Here is a 23,893-nt window from a genome sequence, read left to right as displayed (position 1 = left end):
TCCTACCAAAATGGATAACCTCACATTTGTCAACATTGTATTCCATCTCCTAGACCCTAGCCCATTCACTTAACCTATCCAAATCCCTTTGCAGACTTCCAGTATCCTCTGAACTTTTCGCTTCATCACTCACCTTAGTGTCGTCTGCAAACGTGGACACATTGCCCTTGGTCCCCAACTCCAAATCATCTATGTAAATTGTGAACAATTGTGGGCCCAACACTGATCCCTGAGGGACACCCAAGAGGGACTTCCAAGTCTGTCTCTCTCACTGCTGCAGTCAATGCAGTCCTCGCAGACCCAGCTTACCCAACACATCATGATACCAGTGAGTCATGCCCAAGTCTGACGGACCTACCTTGAGATAGTCCAGCAATCCTTTGACCAGCGATCAGCCATCCGGTAACATGGACAGCGTTCACCCTCCCCCGCAGCTCCGCATCGCCGGCAACCTCGGTGTTAACTGGAAGATTTTCAAGCAGAAGTTCCAGCTGTATCTGGAAGCCACCACCTCAAAGCTGCATCGGATGCCAGGAAGATCGCTCTCTTCCTTGCAACAGCCGGGGACCACGCTGTCCACATCTTTAACTCTCTCACCTTTGCTGAAGGCGAGGACAAGACAAAGTTTAAAACAGTCCTGCTGATGTTCGACAGCCACTGTGACATCGAAGTCAAAGAGATCTTTGAACGCTATGTGTTCCAGCAGAGGCTTCAGGGTAAGGATGAACCTTTTCAGTCCTTCTTAACCCATCTCCGTATCCTCGCGCAGTCCTGCAACTATGGCTCCACTTCCGACTCTATCATCCGCGACCAGATCGTTTTCAGGGTCCACTCCGATCCCCTTCGCCAGCAGCTCCATAAAGTTAAGCAGCTCACCCATACCATCGCCATCGAAACCTGCATCCTCCACGAGCACGCTAACATCCGGTATTCCCATATAAAGGCGACAGAGACGGCGCGGCAAGTCCCCCACGATGCGGAGCGGGTGCAGGCCGTAAAGCAGCTCCAGGGCCTGAGTCTGGATGAGGGTGGCCATTTTGCGTGCTTTTCCCGGGCTCCTGCGCATGCATGCCACGACCAAGGAGACGGCGAGGCCGACGACCGAACTGCGCAGGTGCGCACATCGTTCGACCGCATGCGCGGTGGCGCACGGAGTGTCCTGACATCAGCGCCATGACGTGCAAGAACTGTGGCTCCGCCCATTTAAAGCGGCAATGTCCTGTGAAATCTCGACGCTGTCTGCAGTGTGGCAAACTTGGCCACTACGCAGCACTGTGCGGATTTGCTCTACTGCCCAACACACAGCGATCCCAGCCACAGCGTGGGAACGTCCGGTCAGTACAGCAACCCGTTGCAGACTCCGACTCCAACATGGTTCCAGATACCGACACCGAGGGTCTCACATCCCCATTCCGGGTGGGCATCATCACCAAGCATACGATGCTTTCCGCCAAAAAGGTCAAACAACTCCCAGTGATGAGCATTGATCCGGATGATGAGTGGCGTGCCACCCTTACAGTCAAGAAGGCTCACATACGCTTCAGGCTGGACACCGGCGCTTCAGTGAACCTCATTTCCAAGTCTGACCTCGAAACCATCCGCGTCAAGCCGAGCATTCTTCCATCGGCCTGACAGCTTCTCGACTACAATGGCAATGCCATTGCTGCCAGTGGCTCATGCCAGCTTGCGGTACCGCATCGTTCTTCAAAAGCAACCCTGCGTTTTGAAATTGTAGGATCCAACAGAGCTTCCTTGCTCGGTGTTCAGGCCTGCAAAATCCTGAACCTAGTGTAGCGGGTTCACACCATGTCATCCGCAGAGGCAACGGCCTCGCCAAATGTCAACTTCCAAACCCAGTTAGATGACATCATCGCACAATACCACAGCGTCTTCGAAGGTATGGGCACACTCCCTTACCGAAACAAGATACTGCTGAAACCGAATGCCACACCTGTGGTTCATGCACCGCGTTGGGTGCCAGCATCCCTTAAGGACCGCCTCAAGCAACAGCTGCAAAACCTCCAGGACCAGGGCGTCATTTCTAAGGTCATGGAACCCACAGACTGGGTTAGCTCCATGGTTTCTGTCAAAAAACTGTCAGGGGAACTTGGCATTTGTATCGACCCCAAAGATTTGAGCCGTAACATCGAGAGGGAACACTACCCTATACCTAAAGGAGAAAAGCTCACCAGCGAGATGGCTCACGCCAAGTTTCTCACTAAGCTGGATGCCTCCAAGGGGTTTTGGCAAATACAGCTGGACGCGTCCAGTCGAAAGCTGTGCACATTCAATACCCCGTTCGGTCGCTACTGTTACAACCGGATACCCTTTGGCATCATCTCCGCCTCGGAGGTGTTCCACCGCATAATGGAGGAAATGATGGAGGGCATCGAGGGGGTGCGAGTGTACGTCGATGAAATAATTATCTGGTCCACGACTCCTCAGGAGCACATCGATCGCCTCAAGCGAGTGTTCCACAGGATCCACGAGCATGGCCTCCGACTCAATTGAGCCAAATGCTCGTTCAGTCAAGCAGAAATAAAGTTCCTTGGTGACCATATTTCACAGTTCGATGTGCAGCCAGATGCAGACAAGGTGTCGGCGATCAACATCATGATGACCCCGAAGGACAAGAAGGCGGTCCTCGGCTTCCTAGGGATGGTCAACTTCCTTGGAAAGTTTATCCCCAACCTTACATCACACACCACAGCTCTCCGCAATCTCGTTAAAATAACTACGGACTTCCAGTGGCTCCCCGCTCATGAGCAAGAGTGGCGTGAGCTCAGGTTGAAACTCACCAAGGCCCTGGTGCTGGCGTTTTTTGACCCCGCCAAGGAGACGAAGATCTCCACCGACGCGAGCCAGGCTGGCATTGGGGAAGTACTCCTCCAGCGGGACGAATCCTCCTCCTGGGCCCCAGTCGCATATGCCTCTAGAGCCATGACACCTACTGAGCAACGATACGCTCAGATTGAAAAAGAATGCCTGGGCCTCCTCACAGGGATCGACAAGTTCCATGATTATGTGTATGGACTCCCCAAATTCACGGTCGAGACGGACCACAGGCCATTGGTTCACATCATCCAAAAAGACCTCAATGATATGACGCCATGGCTACAACGTATCCTACTCAAACTCCGCCGCTACGATTTCGACCTGGTCTACACCCCGGGCAAAGAGCTCATTGTGGCCGACGCACTCTCTCGGACCATCACCACACCGTGTGAGCAGTCGGACTTTGTCTGTCAGATAGACACTCAGGTGGAATTTTGTGCATCCAACTTTCCGGCCACTGATGAAAGGGTCGTGCAAATTCGTCTGGAGACGGCCAGTGATCCTTTACTCCAGCGGGTCATACGACATCTCACGGATGGTTGGCAAAAGGGGCAGTGCCCCCAGTTCTATAATGTAAAGGACGATCTACCGGTAGTGGACGGCATACTAATGAAGCTGGACAGGATAGTAATCCCACAGAGTATGCGAGGGCTAGTCCTCGGCCAAATCCACAAGGGTCACCTGGGGGTTGAAAAGTGTCGCCTTTGGGCCCGAGAGGCAGTATATTGGCCAGGCATCAGTCAGGATATCGGCGACACAGTCCTCAGTTGCCCAACGTGTCAAAGGTTCCAGTCGGCTCAGCCTAAAGAGACTCTACAGCCGTTTGAACTGGCGTCCTCCCCATGGTCCAAAGTTGGTATTGACCTCTTTCATGCAAAGGGCCGAGACTATGTCCTCCTCGTGGACTACTTTTCTAACTACCCCGAGGTGGTCAGACTGACTGACCTCACATCAGCAACAGTAATCAAGGCATGCAAAGAGACTTTTGCCCGTCATGGCATTCCACTTACAGTTATGACTGATAATGGCCTTGTTTCTACTGCCAGGAGTGGACGGACTTTGCCCGGCTGTACAATTTTACGCACGTCACTTCAAGCCCCCACTGCCCCCAGTCGAATGGAAAGGCTGAAAAGGGGGTCCACATCGTTAAAAGACTGTTGTGCAAAGCTGCTGACTCGGGTTCGGATTTCAACCTGGCGCTGTTAGCCTACCGGCGACTCCTTTGTCCGCTGGCCTGGCCCTAGCACAGCTCGAATGAACCACACACTATGGACGACGGTGCCAGCTATCCACATCCCGGACCTTGACAATTTTCCGGTCCTGCAGAGGATGCAGCAGTCTCGGGCCCAATGCAAGTCGGCATACGACGCCCATGCCACAGATCTCCCAGCTCCGGTCCCTGCTGACCGAGTTCGTGTTCGGTTACCTGACGGTGGCTGGTCTGCCACAGCTGTGGTGGTTAAGCAAGTGGCCCTGAGATCATTCCTCGTTCGCATGCATGATGGATCCTTTCTTCGGCATAATAGGCGGGCACTGCGGCTACTTCCACGCCCGCCACCTGAACGGGATGTCCCGCCTGCTGGTTCCTCAAGACACGCCCTTCCACGAGGCCACCGATCTGCCAGTTCTTTTACCGACCTCTACATTGGAGGCAGTTCCGCCCGTTCAAGTGCAGGCGGCCCCTGACCCACCCTTGAGGCGGTCAACCAGAATTCGTCGCCCACCACAGAGACTGAATTTATAGACTGAATTTATGGACTGAATGTTGCATTACCTTGTGATCCGTTTACACATCTGTACATGTTGTTTCTTTCTAATTTTTTATCTGCCCTCTATCTGCACTAGACACCTTCCCATGTAAATACGTTCACATACTTTGTATATAGTCAGACTCCTGTACACACACACTCATTATTTATTGACCTACACACATTTTTTCAAAAAGTAAAAAAAAAGGGGGGTGAGATGTCATAATATACACGCACGACCACTATAAAGCCAGAGGGCACTAATTTTTCCCTCTCTGGGGATGCAGCCTCTGAGACAGTCAGAGCCCGTGAGCAACAACTAGAACATACACCATGTGGTAATAAGATAGTCTGGTCAGGTTAGCCTCAGGTCTCCAATTAACTCAGCATAGTGTCAACCCACAGTTAAAGTATGTATGATAGTTAAGAGTTCAATAAAATCGAGTTGCATTTCTTCAAGTGTTGGAAGCCTGTCTCTCTCACTACTGCAGTAAACGCAGTCCTCGCAGACCCAGCTTACCCAACTCATCATGAGTCTCCTGCAAAAACACCATGGGGGCGATTCTCCGAGCCCCGCGGCGAGCCAGAGAATCACCTTAACCGCGCCACGACACCCTGACGCCAGCGCGCGATTCTCCGAGGTACGGAGAATCGGCGCCATTTGCGCTGGCGCGTTTCACACGCCGCCAGCTGCAGGCCGCTGAAATCCGCGGGGCCGCCGATTCTCCGGCCCGGATGGGCTGAGCGGCCGCGCAGATACAACAGAGTCCCACCGGCGCCATTCACCCCTGGTCGCTGCCAGCGGAAATTCTGCGCGAAGGGTCGAGGGGCCGCTTGTGGGGGGGTCCTCCGATGGGGTCTGGCCAACGATCGGGGCCCACCGATCGGCGAGCTGGCCTTTCCCCCCCTCGGGCCTACTTTCCTGCGCGGCCAGCCCCTGAACCCGGACGCCATGTTGAGTCGGGGCCGGCGCGGCACCCATTTGGCTCCGGGAAGGAGGCTGAAGCGCGGGAACTGCTCCAGTGCCGTTCTGGCCCCTGTGGGGGACAGAATCGGTCGTCCCCGTGCCTGTTTCGCGCCGACATGAAATGTGACGGCATTCACAATGGCGCGAACACTTCGTCTCCATTTTGGAGAATCCCCCCCCCCCCCCCCCCCATATCCGCACTTCGATTCTTTAGGTGAGCAAAAGCTCTTGACCATTTTGCCGGGTCATCCAACTCCCTTACATTCCAGGTGACCAACCATATTGTAGGCCTCCCAGCCCCCGCCCCCCGCTCATCCTGGAGTCAGTAATTTCCACCGCAAGGGATTATCAAGTAACTATTCCAAAAATTTAACATGGCCAACACCCACCCAAGATAGCTGCCAAATCCACCATCAAAGTGAAACAAAGAAATCCCATAGTCACCATCAGCAAACTAATCCCTCCCCCCCTCACCCAGCAACATCCCACCCAAATATACACATTGAAGTCATACTGATGATCACTACCCCCTCCTCCCAAGCCCCAACCCCCAACCGCAAACAGATGCTTAGCTACTTGAACCAAGTGAAGCTGGTTCAACGGCTACAGCTTCTCCCCCTCTCACTCCTGTTAGCTAGCTGAATTTATTGTCATCAGACTCACCATGGACTACTCTCCAAAATCAGTTGCATTCTTGGACACACTCATCTCGATCAAGGACGGTCACCTCAGCACTTCGCTTTACCGCAAGCCCACAGATAACCTCACGATGCTCCACTTCTCCACCTTCCACCCTAAACACATTAAAGAAGCCATCCCCAATGGATAAGCTCTCCGTATACACAGGATCTCAGACGAGGAGGAGCGTAACAGACATCTGCAGATGCTGAAAGATGCCCTCGTACGAATGGGATATGGCGCTCGACTCATCAATCAACAGTTCCAACGCGCCACAGCAAAAAACCGCACCGACCTCCTCAGAAGACAAACACGGGACACAACTGACAGAGTACCCTTTGTTGTCCAGTACTTTCTCGGAGCGGAGAAACTACGACATCTTCTTCACAGCCTTCAACACATCATCGATGAAGATGAACATCTTGCCAAGGTCATCCCCACACCCCCTCTACTTGCCTTCAAACAACCGCGCAACCTCAAACAAACCATTGTTTGCAGCAAACTACCCAGCCTTCACAATAGCGACCACGACACCACACAACTCTGCCAGGGCAATCTCTGCAAGACATGCCAGATCATCAACATGGATACCACTATTATACGTGAGAACACCACCCACCAGGTACACGGTACATACTCGTGCGACTCGGCCAACGTTGTCTACCTCATGCGCTGCAGGAAAGGATGTCCCGAAGCGTGGTACATTGGCGAGACCATGCAGACGCTGCGACAATGAATGAACGGGCATCGCGCGACAATCACCAGGCAGGAATGTTCCCTTCCAGTCGGGGAACACTTCAGCAGTCAGGGGCATTCGGCCTCTGATCTCCGGTTAAGCGTTCTCCAAGGCGACCTTCAGGACATACGACAACGCAGAATTGCCGAGCAGAAACTTATAGCCAAGTTCCGCACGCATGAGTGTGGCCTCAACCGGGATCTTGGATTCATGTCGCATTACATCCATCCCCCCCCCCACCATCTGGCCTGGGTTTGCAAAATCCTACCAACTGTCCTGGCCTGAGACAATTCACACCTCTTTAACCTGGGATTACCCCTATCTCTGGATCTGTAAAGATTTGATTACCCGCAAATGCTCGCATTCCAAGTATTGTCTGGCATCTTTGACTTTGTCTATAAATATGTTTCTGGAACATACCTCTCCATTCACCTGAGGAAGGAGCAGTGCTCCAAAAGCTTGTGTTTGAAACAAACCTGTTGGACTTTAACCTGTTGTTGTAAGACTTCTTACTGTGCTCACCCCAGTCCAACACCGGCATCTCCACATCATGAATGTATTGTTAGCAGGGCAGCTCTCTTCCCTTCCACCACCCCCCGCCCCCCAGGATAAAGAAAAAGACAATTTAATTGCTCACTCCTGAGATTAAAACGTACCTCATTAAACAGTACCCCGACAAAACTGAATTCCCAACAGGAGCTATATATTTCCAACTATAATACATGAGACATTACGGGCGGATCCTCAGACGTCCTGCCGGGCTGGAGAATCGCCGGGGGATGGCTTGAATCCCGCCCCGCCGCCCCGATGCCGGCTGCTGAATACTCTGGCGCCGGTTTTTTGGCAGGTGCAGGAATCGCGTCGCACCAGTCAGGGGTCGTTGACAGTGGCCCACCCCCCGGCGATTCTCCGCTCCGTGATGGGCCGAGCGGCAGCCCATTTTCGGCCTCTTCCTCCAGCGTAAATTACACAAGGTTCTTACCGTCGGGACCTGGCTCTGTGGGCGGCCTGCGGAGTCCTCGGGGGGGGGGGGGGGTGATCTGGCCTATGTGGGGGGCACTCACGGGTCCTGGCCTGCGACCAGGGCCCACCAATCTGTTGGCGGGCCTGTGCCGTGGTGGCACTGTTTCCCTCCGTGTCGGCCGCTGTGAAGCTCCGCCATGGCCGGCGCGGAGAAGAAACACACTGCGCATGCGCAAGAATCATGCAGCAATTCTGCGAACACGCTGGCGCTCCTGCACAACTTGCGCCGGCTGGCGGAGGCCCTTTGGTGCTGGGTGGCACGGCGCCAATCACTCCATCGCCGGCCTAGCCCCCGAACGTGTGGAGGATTCTGCATCTTCCTGGCGGCTGGACGCCAGAGTGGTTCACGCCACTCTTTGGCACCGGTTCGGCCCACCCGCCGGATACCAGTGAATCCCGCCCTACTTTTCATAGAACCATAGAATCCCTACAGCGTAGAAGGAAGACATTCGGCCCATTGAATTTGCACCGAACCTCCAAAAACCACCCTGCTGAGACCCATGCCCACCCAGTAACCCCACCTACCTTTTTGACATTAAGGAGAAATTTAACATGGCCAATCCACCTACATCGCACGTCTTTGGACTGTGGGAGGAAACCGGAGCACCCAGAAAAAACCCACGCAGATACTGGGAGAAAGTACAAACTCCACAGTCACCCAAGGTCGAAATCAAACCTGCGTCCCTGGCACTGTAAGGCAAGAGTGCTAACCATTGTGGTACCGTCCCACCTATCTTTTAGCAGTTAGCCATCGACCAATATACATATTACATGTGAAGCAAAAATCCCCTATCATCACCAAGAACAGAAAAACAGAAATTTACCAATATATATCGACAACTCTGTACAGGATATCCCAACACACTTTCCAAATCTTGTTAAAGGTCGTCCACACCCTCGCCAGTTCAGCTCCAACGTCCTGATAGATCCTTACAAGATTACCTTCCCACTTCGAGTCTCGATGTTTCTAGTCCCACTTCAGGAGCCGCATCTTCTCCTGAAAGCCATGAAAGTGATCAATGACTGCATGGTGTTTTGTTTGGCTGGGGCATCTGACAAAGTGTCTGACGGGCCCTGTCCAACTCTGGAGGGAACGCGAGACTTCCACCATCATTTTTCCAAACATCTGTGAAATATACGCTGTAGGATTCAGGCCCTCCAGCAACCCCATGACTCTGAGGTTCTGCCTCCTCGACCAATTCGCGAGATCGTCGACTTTGGCCTTCAACCTCTTGTTCTCGTTGGCCAGACCGCAATCTCAGCTTCCAGTGAAGCAATTGGCTCACCATGCCTCGACAGTGCATTCTCCACACCCTCTAGCACCTTGCAATGTTTCTTCACTGTCTTGGCAGTCTTTTCCAGTCTCAACCGGGTGGACCCTAGGACTCCTCAATTGACTTTTTCAGGCTCTCCGACATCACTTTCCACTGTTATCAAAGTGCATGTCAAATTATTTTGCCAGCATATGTTGAATTATATGGCCAGCATATTAGAGAGCACATCTGTCATTATCGTGAAGCCAGCCACTGCAGAAGCAGCCTCCGGCGTTAGCTCCTCAGAGGAACTGCGTGATGCCTCTGAGTCAGTCGACGAATTGCCTTCTAACAGCTTCTTACCTCCTTTATTTGGCATCGATTAGACCTTGTATGATCAAACAAATATGTTTTCTACAAGATTTTCCCCGAAGACCTGGGCAAAAAGATTTAAAATCAAGGATCCTGGTGGGAGCTACCTAGTGAGCGTCCTCTCCTCACATGCTGCCATCAGAAATCCCAATTAACACACCAGGATGAAGTCTTGGGGCTTGTCAGCCTTTAGTCTAATAGTTTTCTCAGTACCATTTCCCTGGTGGTTGTAATTGCTTCAAGTTCCTCCCTCCCTTTCACTTGATTTACAAGTATTTCTGGGATGTTATTTGTGTCTTCTACAGTGAAAACAGACACAAGGAGCATGATCTACTCGAATGGGAACAGAGTCCCTTAATGCGCGCTGTAATGAACTCCAATTGGCTTTATTGGTTGGCCAATTGGAGTATGAGCTCCCTCAATGATAGCTCATTGAGGGGGCCCATATAAGCACCTGTGTAGGCTTTGTGAGCCAGTCTTAAGTCGGCTGGACTGCTAGCAGCACTGTTTGTAGCTGCTCCTGTAATATTGTTATTGTAAATAAATATTGGTGTGGTGATGGAACTCCTGCCTCCCGTGGATTACTACACGCGCGATTAGCCGGCTGTTTAGAAACACAGAAAATAGGTGCAGGAGTAGGCCTTCAGGGTACCTTTGAGCTTGATCTGCACCATGGGAAACTGCCAGCATGGCACTGCCAGCCTGGCACCCTGGCAGTTCCCCACCTGCTGGCCAGGATATAACACAGGTGGCACTTCCAAGGTGGCACTAGTAGTGTCAGGGTGCCACCCTGCCCAGAGAGCAAGTACCTGGCGGCCTCCAATCTCCTGGGAGATTCCCATGAATACGATTCTGTCTGGTTCCCCTTTGTGGAGACCAGCACTGAACGGCGCTCGCCCGAGATCTCCAAGGCAAGGGTTAGATCCCACGCCTAGGGTAGATCGTGGGAGTCCATATTAGACTGAGACTTTTGAATCGACCTACCTCGTATTAAATTGATTTTTTTCTCTACATCCTAGTTATGACTGTAACATTACATTCTGTAGTCTCTCCGTTTCCCTATGTACAGTATGCGTTGTCTATTGCATGCAAAAAACAATATTTTTCATGAAATGAAATGAAAATTGCTTTTTGTCACGAGTAGGCTTCAAATGAAGTTGCTGTGAAAAACCCCTAGTTGCCACATTCGGGGAGGCTGTTACAGGAATCGAACCGTGCTGCTGGCCTGCTTGGTCTGCTTTCAAAGCCAGTGATTTAGACCTGTGCTAAACAGCCCCATTGTATACTACTGCATGTGACAATAATAAAACAAATCAAAATAAAAAAAATAAAAAAAGCAGGCAGTAAAGAAGACAAATGGTATGTTGGCCTTCATAGCGAGACTATTTGATTATAGGAATGGGGATGTTTTACTGCAATTGTATAGGGCATTGATGAGATCACACCTGGAGTATTGTGTGCAGTTTTGGTTTCCTTATCTGAGGAAGAATGTTCTTGCTATGGAGGGGGTGCAGCAAAGATTTACCAGACTGATTCTTGGGATGGCAGGACTGTCATATGAGGAGGGACGAAGTCGGTTAGGATTATATTCATTGGAGTTTAGAAAAGTGAGCGGGGCATTGGACTGGGGTGAGCACAGTAAGAAGTCTTACAACACTAGGTTAAAAGGGCTGATAAAGCAGACCAGGGCAGGCCAGCAGCATGAGTTCAATTCCTGTACCAGCCTCCCTGAACAGGCACCGGAATGTGGCGACTAGGGGCTTTTCACAGTAACTTCATTGAAGCCTACTGGTGACAATAAGTGATTTTCATTTCATTTCATAAAGTCCAACAGGTTTGTTTCAAATCACTAGCTTTTGGAGCACAGCTCCTTCCTCAGGTGATTCAAAACAAACCTGTTGGAGTTTAACCTGGTGTTGGAAGACTTCTTACTTTATTATGGGTATAACAAATAGATGGCCGGTAAGAACTACATGTCCCACAGCTCTTTGCGGGTAATGGGTACTGGTCCCGCAAATCATCATTGCCCGAGGCTGAAGCGGATTGGCGGACAGGAGTCGCCCGCCACTTCCGGGTGGCTGAGGGCACTGTCACTCATCGGCGGGCTCCTCCGCGACGTGTGACGTCAGGCCGAGCTACGTTATGACGTCCGGCGTCGTCGGCCGGGGCTTCAAGCGTGAGAAGCGGCGTTAGGTGTCTGTCGTTCTTGAGTGGGCCGGTGGCATGGAGGAACGAGCAGCCTTAGAGAGGCAGATCCAGCTACTCACCGGTGAGTGTCAGTGAGCCCGCTGCGCCGGGGAATGGACGCCACCCACCTGGGTGATGGTGACAATCGGCCCTGTGTCTCTTGTATGTAAACAGACAGACCCATGGGTAAACCGAGTGTCCTCTTCACAGGCCCCTAATCCTGGGTTGCCATCTCTGTATGTGTCGATTGACTACGATCGGTGGAATTAACCATGGTAAAGGTGTTAATCTATTGAAATTCAGTGTTTGTACTGCTGCTGTCTCAGCTGGGCTGGCGCCTCTCTTGCCTCTTTTATAACAGGGGGTAATTGTTGAGCCCCATCCAGTGACCTAACCCCAGAACCCGGGCTGACACTCCAGTGCAGCGCTGGCGGCCAGCCAGTTGCACCGTTAGTCTTTGCAGATGAGGTGCCAAGCCGAATTTGCCTTTCTTTTGTTTTTAGCCCTCTCGGGTGATTAGTGTGTTTGTGCTCTCGAAAAGATTCCCAAGACACTCCCCGAGAATAGAGCATGGGGAGTTCTTCCTGCTTTCCAGGTCAAAAATAAAACAACGGCAGCACGGTAGCACAGTGGTTAGCACTGCTGCTTCACAGCTACAGGGTCCAGGTTCGATTCCTGGCTTGGGTCACTGTCTGTGTGGAGTCTGCACGTTCTCCCCGTGTGTGCGTGGGTTTCCTCCGGGTGCTCCGGTTTCCTCCCACAGTCCAAAGATGCGCAGGTTAGGTGGACTGGCCCTTGGTGACCAAAATTGTTAGGTGGGGTTACAGGGTGGGGTGCTCTTTCTGGGAGCTGGTGCAGACTTGATGGGCCGAAGGGTCTTCTGCACTGTAAATTCTATGATAGCTTGTTTTATAATTGTTTCTGTAAAGTAATTCAACATCCCAAGGTGCTTGGCAGGATTGGTATAAAGCAAAAATAGCCAATTTATAGTTCTATAACCATGGTTAAAATATTATTTTGTCAATTTATTTGAATGCTGTGTGTGGGATATTGTTTGCAAATTGGCTCTTCTGTTTACCACATTACAATTGTAACTGCATTTCAAAAAATACTCCATTGTGGGACAGGTTAATCAGATGGTTTTAAAACCTAATTGTTATTTTCTCTTAATGTAATAACTCTTACTTTTTGCCTGTTATGAGAATGAAAGTGGAACTTTGAGACAAATTTGTTTTATTTTGAATAAGTGTTCAGCATGGAATTAAGTAATGATAAATGATGGTCAATTTCATCAGTAAACTGAATTTAAATCAGTCCAGGCAGATACAGACAGAAAATTCTGTTTATAAACGCTGCACTGAACAGAGGAACTTTCTTTCCTCAAACCTGTCTGAGAAAAATAGTAGATGTGGAAAAGTTGCGGATCTGTACACTGCAAGAACAGGACAATCAAACCACTATTGAATGCTAACTCTGCAATGCATGGAGGAAATGTGCAAGTTGCCACATAGCAATTTGGGATGTGAATGAAGAGTGGATGTTAGAACATATGCCTTAGAATTTTTTAAGAGTCTAATCAACCGAAAAAAGTTGTTTGAAAGTGTTAACATAGAATCTGCAGTGCAGTAGGAGCCATTTGGCCCATTGAGTCTGCACCTGCCCTTGGAAAGAGCACCCTGCTTAAGCCAATGCCTCCACCCTATCCCCGTAACCCAGTGACCCCACCTAACCTTTTGGACACTAAGGGGCAATTTAGCATGCCCAATCCACCTAACCTGCACATCTTTGGACTGTGGGAGGAAACCGGAGCACCCGTAGGAAACCCACGCAGATGTGGGGAGAAAGTGCAAAGTCCTCACAATCACCTGAGCCGGAATTGAACCCGGGTCCCTGGAGCTGTGAGGGGGCAATGCTAATTGTGTTTTGGAATATATGATTATCTCACAAGGTTTTGCTGTAATTGTTGCTGCAAGTGTAATTTTAATTGTCAGTTATTATTGCATGCTTATTGCATCTCAACATCAGAATCAGGCTGTGAACTCTATTGTATTGAGGAGTAACAACAAAAACTAACTGGCTATTTCTGTCTGGAATATATTTCAATTTGGCTTACTGTTTTTAAAAAAATGGTGTTGATTGGGAGACAAATGGTAACCTGAACTCCCCTGACTTCGAAAAAGTGCCTTAGGATGTTTATATCCACCTGAGACAGCAAGCAGAATCTTGGTTCAGTGTTTTATCTGAGTGGTATCTTTCATATTGTATTCTCTCAGCACTGCATTGGAGTGTCAGCATAAATGAATGTACACAAGTCTCGGGAGTGGGGTTTGAACTTGCAACCTCTGATTCAGCTGAGAGTGTGACCACTGAGGCAAACTGTCAGTAAATGGTCCCTTGTGCCTGGCTCATTTTGTAGTCCTCTCGTCTATTGAGCCACAAGGTTAAGAGTCCAAGGGCTACTTTACGGCTGGAACAATTTAGGACTCTACTGTTCTGCAAAGAAAGACCTTGAGGATCCTCGCGATATCTTAAAAGACTTCATCAATGACGTTTGAGTATAGGCATGGTATAATTTTAGAAAACTTTCAGATGTGCTTGGAACCACTAACATGGTGATTCAGAGATGGGAATGTGATAAATTAACCGAATGAATTCGGTTAATAGTCCGGAGAGAATGAATTCTCTCCGGACTAGTGCGGAGTCTGCACATCCTCCCCGTGTGTGCGTGGGTTTCCTCCGATGTGCAGGTTAGGTGGATTGGCCATGATAAATTGTCCTTAGTGTCCAGGGTTGCCCTTGGTGTTGGGTGGGGTTACTGGGTTGTGGGGATAGGGTGGAGTTGTTGACCTTGGGTGGGGTGCTCTTTCCAAGAGCCGGTGCAGACTCGATGGGCTGAATGGCCTCCTTCTGCACTGTAAATTCTACGATAGCATCTATGATAGCATCTATGATAGTCATTCATTCATTTTCTGTTTAGGGCTGTGCGTTATATGGCTGCTGTGTTTGCTTGCAGAATAGGCAACAGTCACTTTCATGGATTATCACAGAATCCTACAGTGCAGAAGAGGCTTTTTGGCCCATCGAGTCTGCACCGTCACATGAAAGGCACTGTCCTATGCACTTAATCCCACTTCTCAGCAGTTGTCAATAGCTTTGAATGTTATGGCATACCAAGTACTCATCCAGGTACTTTTAAAGGATTTGAGTCATCCCGCCTCTACCACACTCCAGGCTGTGCATCCCAGAGTGTCACCACTTTGAGTAAAAAGGTTATTACTCTGGTAGTGCAGCCTAGACCATTACCAAAAGGATTTTTGCTTAACCCCCCCCCCAAACTTCCCACCCCTCACTTTGAACTTGTGTCCCCCTCGTAACTGACCCTTCAACGAAGGGAAACAGTTGCTCCCTGTCCATGCCGCTCATAATCTTGTACACCTCAATCAGGTCGATCCTCAGTCTTCTCTGCTTCAGAGAAAACAACCCAAGCCTATCAACCTCTCCATAACTTAAATAGATGCAGCCTGTTGAGACACAGGAGAAATGGTCGCGACTCCTATAATTGCAAGTCTTTCTATAATAGCCTCTGCCTCATTAAAGTATTGCTATAATTATTCAAACTAATGTTTTTTTTTTCTTTTCACCCCACAGCTCTTATCAGCAATCACAAGAATGTGCATGGAGATGTACCTGCATGTGCAGAACCTAGTAACTCACATACACAAGGGTCATGGACTAGTAGTAATCCTAAATATACACCTGTCTGCTCACAGCAAGTTCCTGTGCATCATGGACCAGAAGCTAGCAGCTCGTGGCGGACAAAGTACTCTCTGGTCAATAAAAAAACCATCAACACCAGTGGCGAGGCACCTGCTAATGTGTCTCGAAGTGAGATGATGCCTGCTAATACACGCGAGTTGAGCAGTGTTGGCAAATGTATAGTGGGGGCTCGCGGACCAGAAGGAGGAAGCTTGAGAAACAAGTCCTGCAGAACAGTTCAAGCAACTCCAAAAACACAGTCTTTATTGGCCCTGAACTCTGAGCTTGCAGTGAAAAACAATAAGCTATTAGCACTGAAGGAGAAGTTGCACAAAGTGAAAATGGCCAGAAGGATGGACAGAATAGGTGCCAAGCCATCTCTCCCTGCAGAAAGGTCTCCCCTAGAAAGTGCGAGCAAGCAGACTGAAGAGCGACGAGCGATGAAAATGGCAGAACAAATTACTGTTGAAATAGCAGGAAGAACTGAGGCTAGCATTCCCCCCAGCTGTTGTGGAGTGACACTGCATGGATTGACTAAAATCCAACCTGTTGAGTCGAGTTACTGTGCCGACGCAGGTACCAAGGCATCAATGCACAAGCTTCAAAAAAACCCCATAAAGGGTCAAATTCACTGCATTGCTGGCACTACAACAGGTGGAGCAGCGGGTAAATTCCAGCAAGCTGTTGAGTCAAGTGATGCTGCCCACATAGGTCCTGCGGCATCAACAGGCAAGTTACAGAAAGCATCCCTAATATGTAAAATTGATCAGTTGGATGAAAAGGCCAAGAATGATTGTGTAGTGTCAGGAAAACTTCAGAACATTTTGAATTCTGTGGACCCAGTACCTTGTAGTTCTTCCCCAGTTAAAAGATCCCAATATACATGGCAGAAAAAAAAAGATGTCTGTGTAGATTCTGGATGCCAGAATGAGACTTTGAAGACCGTAAGGGAGTCAGTCTCCATTAATACGTCCCAGATTCAAACATGTGTGGTTGGAGGCCGTTTGAAATCAAAAGCCCCATTTCCACATAAAGTACTTAAGAAACAAAGGAATAACACTCCTGTTTGCAGCAGAGTGTGCAAGGGAAGGAAAGCAAATTATGTTTGGGTTTCAAACACTGCTAAACCAAGCCAGCCTGTGAAATCCAGTGAGATGGCTCTAAAGTCTGTCTCACCAAAGTTGGTCAAAAGTGCCACAAAGTATGTTGCCATGGGAGAAGATGGTACAACACTCAATCCAAACCTGGAGCTCAGATCTTCGGGAAAGCAGAAAAAGGCCGGGTGCTGTCATAAGAGAGGAGCTTTGTTGAACAAATACCGCTGGAAAGCAGCGGAGATGGATTCCCCTTCAAAGTCTCTCTATCAATGGGAGTCGCGGGACTCTGACCAGACAGGACCTTCAGGGCACCGGATGCGATCCATAGCACTGAAGAAGGCTGAGTCCGCCACAGATGCCCTGAAAAAGACATTCAGTGGGTCTGGATTTTCTCATTACAAAGTGAAGAGCAAAACTAAAATAATCCGAAGTGGAACTTTGAGGTGAGTCTGTGCATTTGAACTTCTAATAACTTCTCTGCTGCGATTTTAAATCAATGTATTATAATGTGAAGCATCTCTGGACATTTTAGTACACTAATGGCTGCAGCTAACTGCAAGTTTTGCTGTTATTCAGAATAATCAGATGGTTTTGTGCAAAATAGTAGGTAAAAGAAGATTTTAGACAGAAATACTAAAGACATTTTTTTTAAAAAGAAAAAGTATAAACGACTGAGATGAGATTATTGTAGCCAGCAAGTAGTCCCACTGAACAATGATCTATTGATTACAATACTGTACTATTTTAAATAGCATCTGACGTGGCTATACTGTTTCTGAAATGTTTTGCTTTTTTTCAAAACATGTTGCTGTGGGGACTTTGTGCTCTTAAATAAATTGGATATTTATTAATTGGGGGGAGAAACAGTTTTGATGCATCTAATCAGTGAATTTATAGCAATGCCAGGAAACACATGACTATGCAATGCGACTCTCATTGAGTAAGGGGCCTGAACGATGAATGCGTGGTCGAGGCAGCACAGAGCCTCATTTTGTACAGTGGGGCACTCCGCTCGCTGGAACTTCCCATTGTAGTGAGAGACAGCACGGTAGCACAGTTGGTAGCACTGTTGCTTCACAGCCCCAGTGTCCCAGGTTTGATTCCCGGCTTGTGTCACTGTCTGTGCGGAGTCTGCATGTTCTCCCTATGTCTGCATGGGTTTCCTCCGGATGCTCTGGTTTCCACCCATAAGTCCCGAAAGACGTGCTGTTAGGTAATTTGAACATTCTGAATTCTCCCTCGTGTACCCAAAAAGGCGCCGGAATGTGGCGACTAGGGGTTTTTTACAGTAACTTCATTGCAGTGTTAATGTAAGCCTACCTGTGACAATAAACATTATTATTATTAGACTAGGACAACATTTTTAAATGACATCCTGATCTCAGATGCCCCTAAAACAATCCCCAACACCGTTGGTGTGGGGTCCAGTGCTGAACGGCGCTTATCTGAGGTCTCTGAGCCGAAGGGGTTGAATCCCAAACATCTGGTGCCTCGGGAATCTGCCCGTTATTGAGGCTTGCTGTCTTGCTCTAATATGCAGATTTGCTTAAAAATTGATCCTGGCACAACATGGCCATTGGATTGCACCCTTCCTCACACACTGGCAGACGGGCTTTGGGGAGTCAGATATCCACAATTCTTGAAACCACAATATTTATACAGTTGGTCCAGATGAGTTTCTGATCAATGGTGAATTCGCCACTGATGTTTCCATTGAATGTCAAAGGGAGATGGTGAGAATTTCTCATTTTGGAGATGATCTTTACTAGATGGTCCATGTCCACTCCATCAAGGTAGATAATGCAGCATTTTCTCACGAAAAGTGTTTTAGTTATTTTTGTAATGGTTTATTTATAATGAGTTAGTGATATGGAGAATCTTTATTTTAACCCAGGGATTATGACACAAAGCCACGTCTCCCTTCTTCTCTGGACTCCAGTATTTAGAAGTGGCTTATATCTGAATGTTGAGTGAAATCTTTATCTAGTTACTGTCATTAGACTTTTAAAAAAAATTTGCTTATCAAGTTAGATTATTTGGAAGCAATTCAATTTAAAAGTAACATAGAAACATCATTCTATAAATGCACCTTCTCCTACATGGTAGCAAGGTAATGGTGTTGTTGACTAAACCATGAAAATGAATTGACTTTTACTCGCGTATATATGATAACTGCTTTGTGAGGATCCACTTCCACTGTGTTTGGAAGCTTAGATGTTGGTATGCAGACATTGCATGAGGCAAACGCATCAGTGGTAGAAAGCTTTGAGAATTAGAGGTCCAAACTCATCCGTTTACCTAAGCTTCCAATTTACCATATACCATGCCTCACATCAACTAGTATATCAATCATTTATCATTCTGCGGAGGAGGATAAGCTGGGTGAACATGCATTTCATTATTTGGTGATGATGTGATTCACACATGAATCTGGTAATGTGCTTACTCAGAATATGGAGCTGATCCAACATGGCATTGCTCAAGGACCAAACAAATTGCCTACATTAGTGTTTTTCAAACTTTTTTCCTGGGACCCACTTTTGCCAACCGCCGACCATCACGACCCACGCTGGATGACCTTTGCGACACTTGCCATGTTCGCTGACCTTTAATGCGAAAGGGGAGCCTGCTTGGTCCACACGATCTCACTCCAATCAGGTTCACGGGAGGAGAGGAAAGTGCAGAGTTCAGCTCGTTCGTTTATGCTGTCTTTATCTTTTGGGAGAATGGAAAATCCAACCTCGCAGATGTTGGTCGTCATGAAGGGCAATAGCAAAAAAAATGCTTATTTTACTTAGCACTGGATACTCCTGGGAGATGCTACTCTAGAATCCTGACAGCCTCGTGGACTTTTGGCATGTTTTTAATGTGCTGCCACAGGTCAGGTATAGCAGCTTGGGCATTTCATTTGGAGTCAGCTGTAAGTTAATAACTGACTTTGGGGTCTCAACCTCAAAAGGAATTTTTCACCCACCACTTCGCTTTCAAAATCTGAAACTTTTCTCTTAATTTCAGTACTTCCTACATATAAAACACACATAGGCTTTGCGTTGGCATAATTGACAAAACCTTAACTCAAGAAATCATCTTTATACTACTTTGTTCCCAAGTTAAGTTTCTTCTTTGTAGGCTGTTCACCAGAGGTTCTGGAGCTTTGGACAGAGCTAACATTAGCACTGCGCTGTCCTGCCGTGGACTCTCCTGTGCAACTCTCTCCAGCAGATTCAGATGTGAGATCCTGGCGAGTAGGTCTTTTTATGTCTCTGACCGTCTCTTCCTTGTAACAAAATGATCAATCTTCACAGTCCTTGTAACTTGCTTGCTAGCAGCTGGAAAATGGAAGAAGCTTTCCTTTGTGGTTTTGTGTGAAAAGCACGTACATACAGGTTGATTGACGTCAAATGTACATGCAGGGTATGCTGACCTCCTTAATGCTGCTGCTGATGATCGGAAGACTGCACACAGCCTCATTTGGTTTTCATTTTAAAGCTGGTAGAGGTCACCATTCTCAATTTAAATGCTGGTAGTGATTGTTGGGCGCTTACTCCACGATCGAGACCACTGTGGGAACGCTGCGACCGATTGCTCTGCGACCCACCCGCGGGCCATGACCCGTACTTTGAAAAACTGTGGTCTTCTTATAATTCTCACTCTGCTTTATTCCACGCTTGATTTTTGAACCTGTGTCTCTGGCTTTCTGTTTGTATTCCACTCAATGGCTGTCATGCACTTATTTGGTGTCTGTCCGTCATTCTTTTTATCTCATTCCATCTCGGTTCTCCCACATGCTCCTCTAATGCAAGGACAATCAAAATCCATTTAATCTCTCTTGTAATTTAAATCTTCGAGTTCAGTTACCATTCAGCACGTTGCATTCCCTACATGTGCTACCATTTACTACAGTGGAGCCTATTCACTTAATTTATCAAAATATCTTTATAAAGTCATGCTTCCATCTACTCTATAAATATAGGTCTGTACTTGTGAGACAGCAATCTCACGGTTACAAGAGTGGAGGCAAGAAACATTGCATAATTGAACAATGAAATCAAATCACAGGAACAATTTGTGAAATGAGGTGACCTCTCAATCGAGGTGTTGCCCCACAAAGTTGCTGGACAATCTGAAAAGTGGATCATTGGATTTCAGTTAATGTTGGTTACTTTTTTCTTTTCAAGTGCTTTCATCTGGATCAGGAGAGCTGGCCTGGAATAGTTTTGGGGTATGCAGTAAGGGAACACTGAATAATTAATAATAATAATATTTATTAGTGTCACAAGTAGGCTTACATCAGGGGTGGGCAAACTACGGCCCGCGGGCCGCATGCGGCCCGCCAAAGGTATTTCTGCGGCCCACCAAGTCATTAAAAAAAAAAGATTTTAAAAAAGAAAATTTTTTTTTTTTTTTTTTAATTTTTTTTTTAAAGGTTAATGGGGGGGGGGGGGGGGGGGGGGGGCTGTTGAGTTACTTACTGATATAGGGTGGATACGTTGACTTGAGTAGGGTGATCATTGCTCGGCACAACGTCGAGGGCCGAAGGGCCTGTTCTGTGCTGTACTGTTCTATGTTCTATATGAGGCGCCCAGAATCATAACCGGGTGAAGTAATTATTTTACTTAATATACTATGCGGCCCTTTGTGAATTGTGAATTTCTGAATGTGGCCCTTGCACGGAAAAGTTTGCCCACCCCTGGCTTACATAAACACTCGGTGAAGTTACTGTGAAAATCCCCGAGTCGCCACACTCCGGCGCCTGTTCGGGTACACTGATGGAGAATTCAGAATAAGACCATAAGACATAGAAGCAGAATTAGGCCACTCGGCCCATCGAGTCTGCTCAATCATGGCTGATATTTTTCTCATCCCCATTCTCCTACCTTCTCCCCATAACCCCAATACCCCCTTATTAATCAAGAACCTATCTATCTCTATCTTAAAGAGACTCGGTGATTTGGCCTCCACAGCCTTCCTGCGGCAAAGAGTTCCACAGATTCACCACCCTCTGAAGAAATTCCTCCTCATCTCTGTTTTAAAGGATCATCCCTTTAGTCTGAGATTGTGTCCTTTGGTTCTAGTTTTTCCTATTAGTGGAAACATCCTCTCCACATCCACTCTATCCAGGCCTCGCAGTATCCTGAAAGTTTCAATAAGATCCCCCCTCATCCTTCTAAACTCCAACGAATACAGACCCAGAGTCCTCAACTGTTCCTCATACCACAAATTCTTCATTTCAGGGATCATTCTTGTGAACCTCCTCTGGGCCCTTTCCAAGGCAGCGCATCTTTCCTTAGATACGGGGCCCAAAACCTCTCACAATACTACAAATGGGGTCTGACCAGAGCCTTCTACAGCCTCAGAAGTACATCCCTGGTCTTGTATTCTAGCCCTCTTGCCATGAATGCTATCATTGCATTTGTCTTCTTAACTGCAGACTGAACCTGCACATTAACCTTAAGAGAATCATGAACAAGGCCTCCCAAGACCATAGAAAGCATCCTATCTGGCTGCATCACAGCCTGGTATGGTAACTGCTCACCAAGACCGCCAGAAACTTCAGAGAGTCGTGAACACAGCCCAGTACATCACACAAACCTGCCTCCCATCCATTGATTCTATCTAACCTCCCGCTGCATGGGGAAAACGGGCAGCATTACCAAAGACCCCTCACTCTCCGCTTACTCACTCTTCCGACTTCTTCTAACGGGCAGGAGATACAAAGTGTGAGAACACGCACAAACAGACTCAAAAACAGCTTCTTCCCCGCTGTTACCAGACTCCTAAATGACCCTCTTATGGACTGACCTGATTAACACTACACCCCTGTATGTTTCACCCAATACTGGTGTTTATGTAGTTACATTGTGTACCTTGTGTATTTTCTATTTACTATTATGTATTTTATTTTATATTCATGTACTTAATGATCTGATAAGCTGCTCGCAGAAAAATACTTTTCACCGTACCTTTGTACTCGTGACAATAAACAAAAATCCAAATCCTAAAATCCAAGTCCCTTTGTGCTTCTGATTTCCTAAGAATTTCCCCATTTAGAAAATAGTCTAGCCTAAATTCCTCCTTCCAAAGTGCATAACGTCACACTTTTCCATATTGTATTTCATTTGCCACTTCACTGCCCACTCTCCCAGCTTGACAAATCCTTCTGCAGCTCCTTGCTTCCTCAATACTACCTGTCCCTCTCCAAATCTTTGTATCATCTGCAAACTTAGCAACATCTTCAGTTCCTTCTTCGAGATTATTAATGCATATTGTGAAAAGTTGTGGTCCCAGCACAGACCCCTGAGGCATACCATTAATCACCGGCTGCCATCCTGAAAAAGACCCCTTTATCTCCACTCTGCCTTCTGCCAGTCAGCTAATCCTCTATCCATGCTGGGAGCATAACACCATGGGCTCTTAACTTATTGAGCAATCTCCTTGTGGCACCTTGTCAAAATCTGGAAATCTAGATAAATCACATCCACTGATTCTCCTTTGTCTAACTTTCTTGTTACCTCCTCAAAGAACTCTAATAGATTTGTCAGACATGCCCTCCCTTTAACAAAGCCGTGCTGACTCGGTCCCATTTTGTCATACACTTCCAAGTACTCTGCGATCTCATCTTTAATAAGGACTGTAAAATCTTACCAATGACCGAAGTCAGGCTATCCGGCCTATAATTTCCAGTCTTCTGCCTCCCTCCCTTCTTAAACAGCGGTGTTACATTAGCCACTTTTCAGTCCTCTGGGATCCCCCCCCGATTCTCCTGGAGCTCTGGCATCCTACTGGTGTCTTCCACCGTGAAGACTGATGCAAAGTAACTATTCCGTTCATCTGCCATTTCTTTGTTTTCCTATTATTACTTCTCCAGCCACGTTTTCCAGTGGTGCAATGTTTATTTTTGCCTCTCTCTTACCTTTTCATATATTGAAAAAAAACTCTTCCTATCTTAGGTGAATGTCCAATTCACCTAAGAAGCACGTCTTTCAGGACTTGTGGGAGGAAATCGGAGCATGGGGAGAACGTGCAGACTCCGCACAGACAGTGACCCAAGCCGGTAATGGAACCTGAGACCTTGGCGCTGCGAAGCAACAATGCTAACCACTAAGCTACTGTGCTCTCTGCATCATCAAAAGACAAACTGACATCCCCTTGTTCAATGATCTCCTCTGTCTCATGTCCCCCGCTTGCCCTGATTAATGTCTGAGCTTTCTAACACTGATGGAAGAAAGTGGATTCTCACC

The 23,893-nt window shown here is 47.8% G+C and overlaps 1 protein-coding gene across 2 annotated transcripts in view; it reads left to right on the top strand.

Annotated features, from left to right (window-relative positions):
• The first annotated feature begins 11,761 nt into the window (after positions 1–11,761).
• zc3h3 (zinc finger CCCH-type containing 3) overlaps positions 11,762–23,893 on the top strand; it is a 315,450-nt gene continuing 303,318 nt past the window's right edge. The window contains exons 1-2 of one of the 2 annotated variants that reach the window (XM_038808835.1): positions 11,762–11,881; positions 15,448–17,095. In XM_038808835.1, the coding sequence (XP_038664763.1) occupies positions 11,836–11,881; positions 15,448–17,095 (1,694 nt within the window). In that variant the 5' untranslated portion in view covers positions 11,762–11,835. The other variant, XM_038808836.1, reaches the window with a different exon arrangement.

Source organism: Scyliorhinus canicula, chromosome 10 (assembly GCF_902713615.1).
Source record: "Scyliorhinus canicula chromosome 10, sScyCan1.1, whole genome shotgun sequence".
Classification (NCBI taxonomy): Eukaryota; Metazoa; Chordata; class Chondrichthyes; order Carcharhiniformes; family Scyliorhinidae; genus Scyliorhinus; species Scyliorhinus canicula.
The sequence above is the reverse complement of the archived record's forward strand: the minus strand, read 5'-3'. Positions and strand labels throughout refer to the sequence as shown.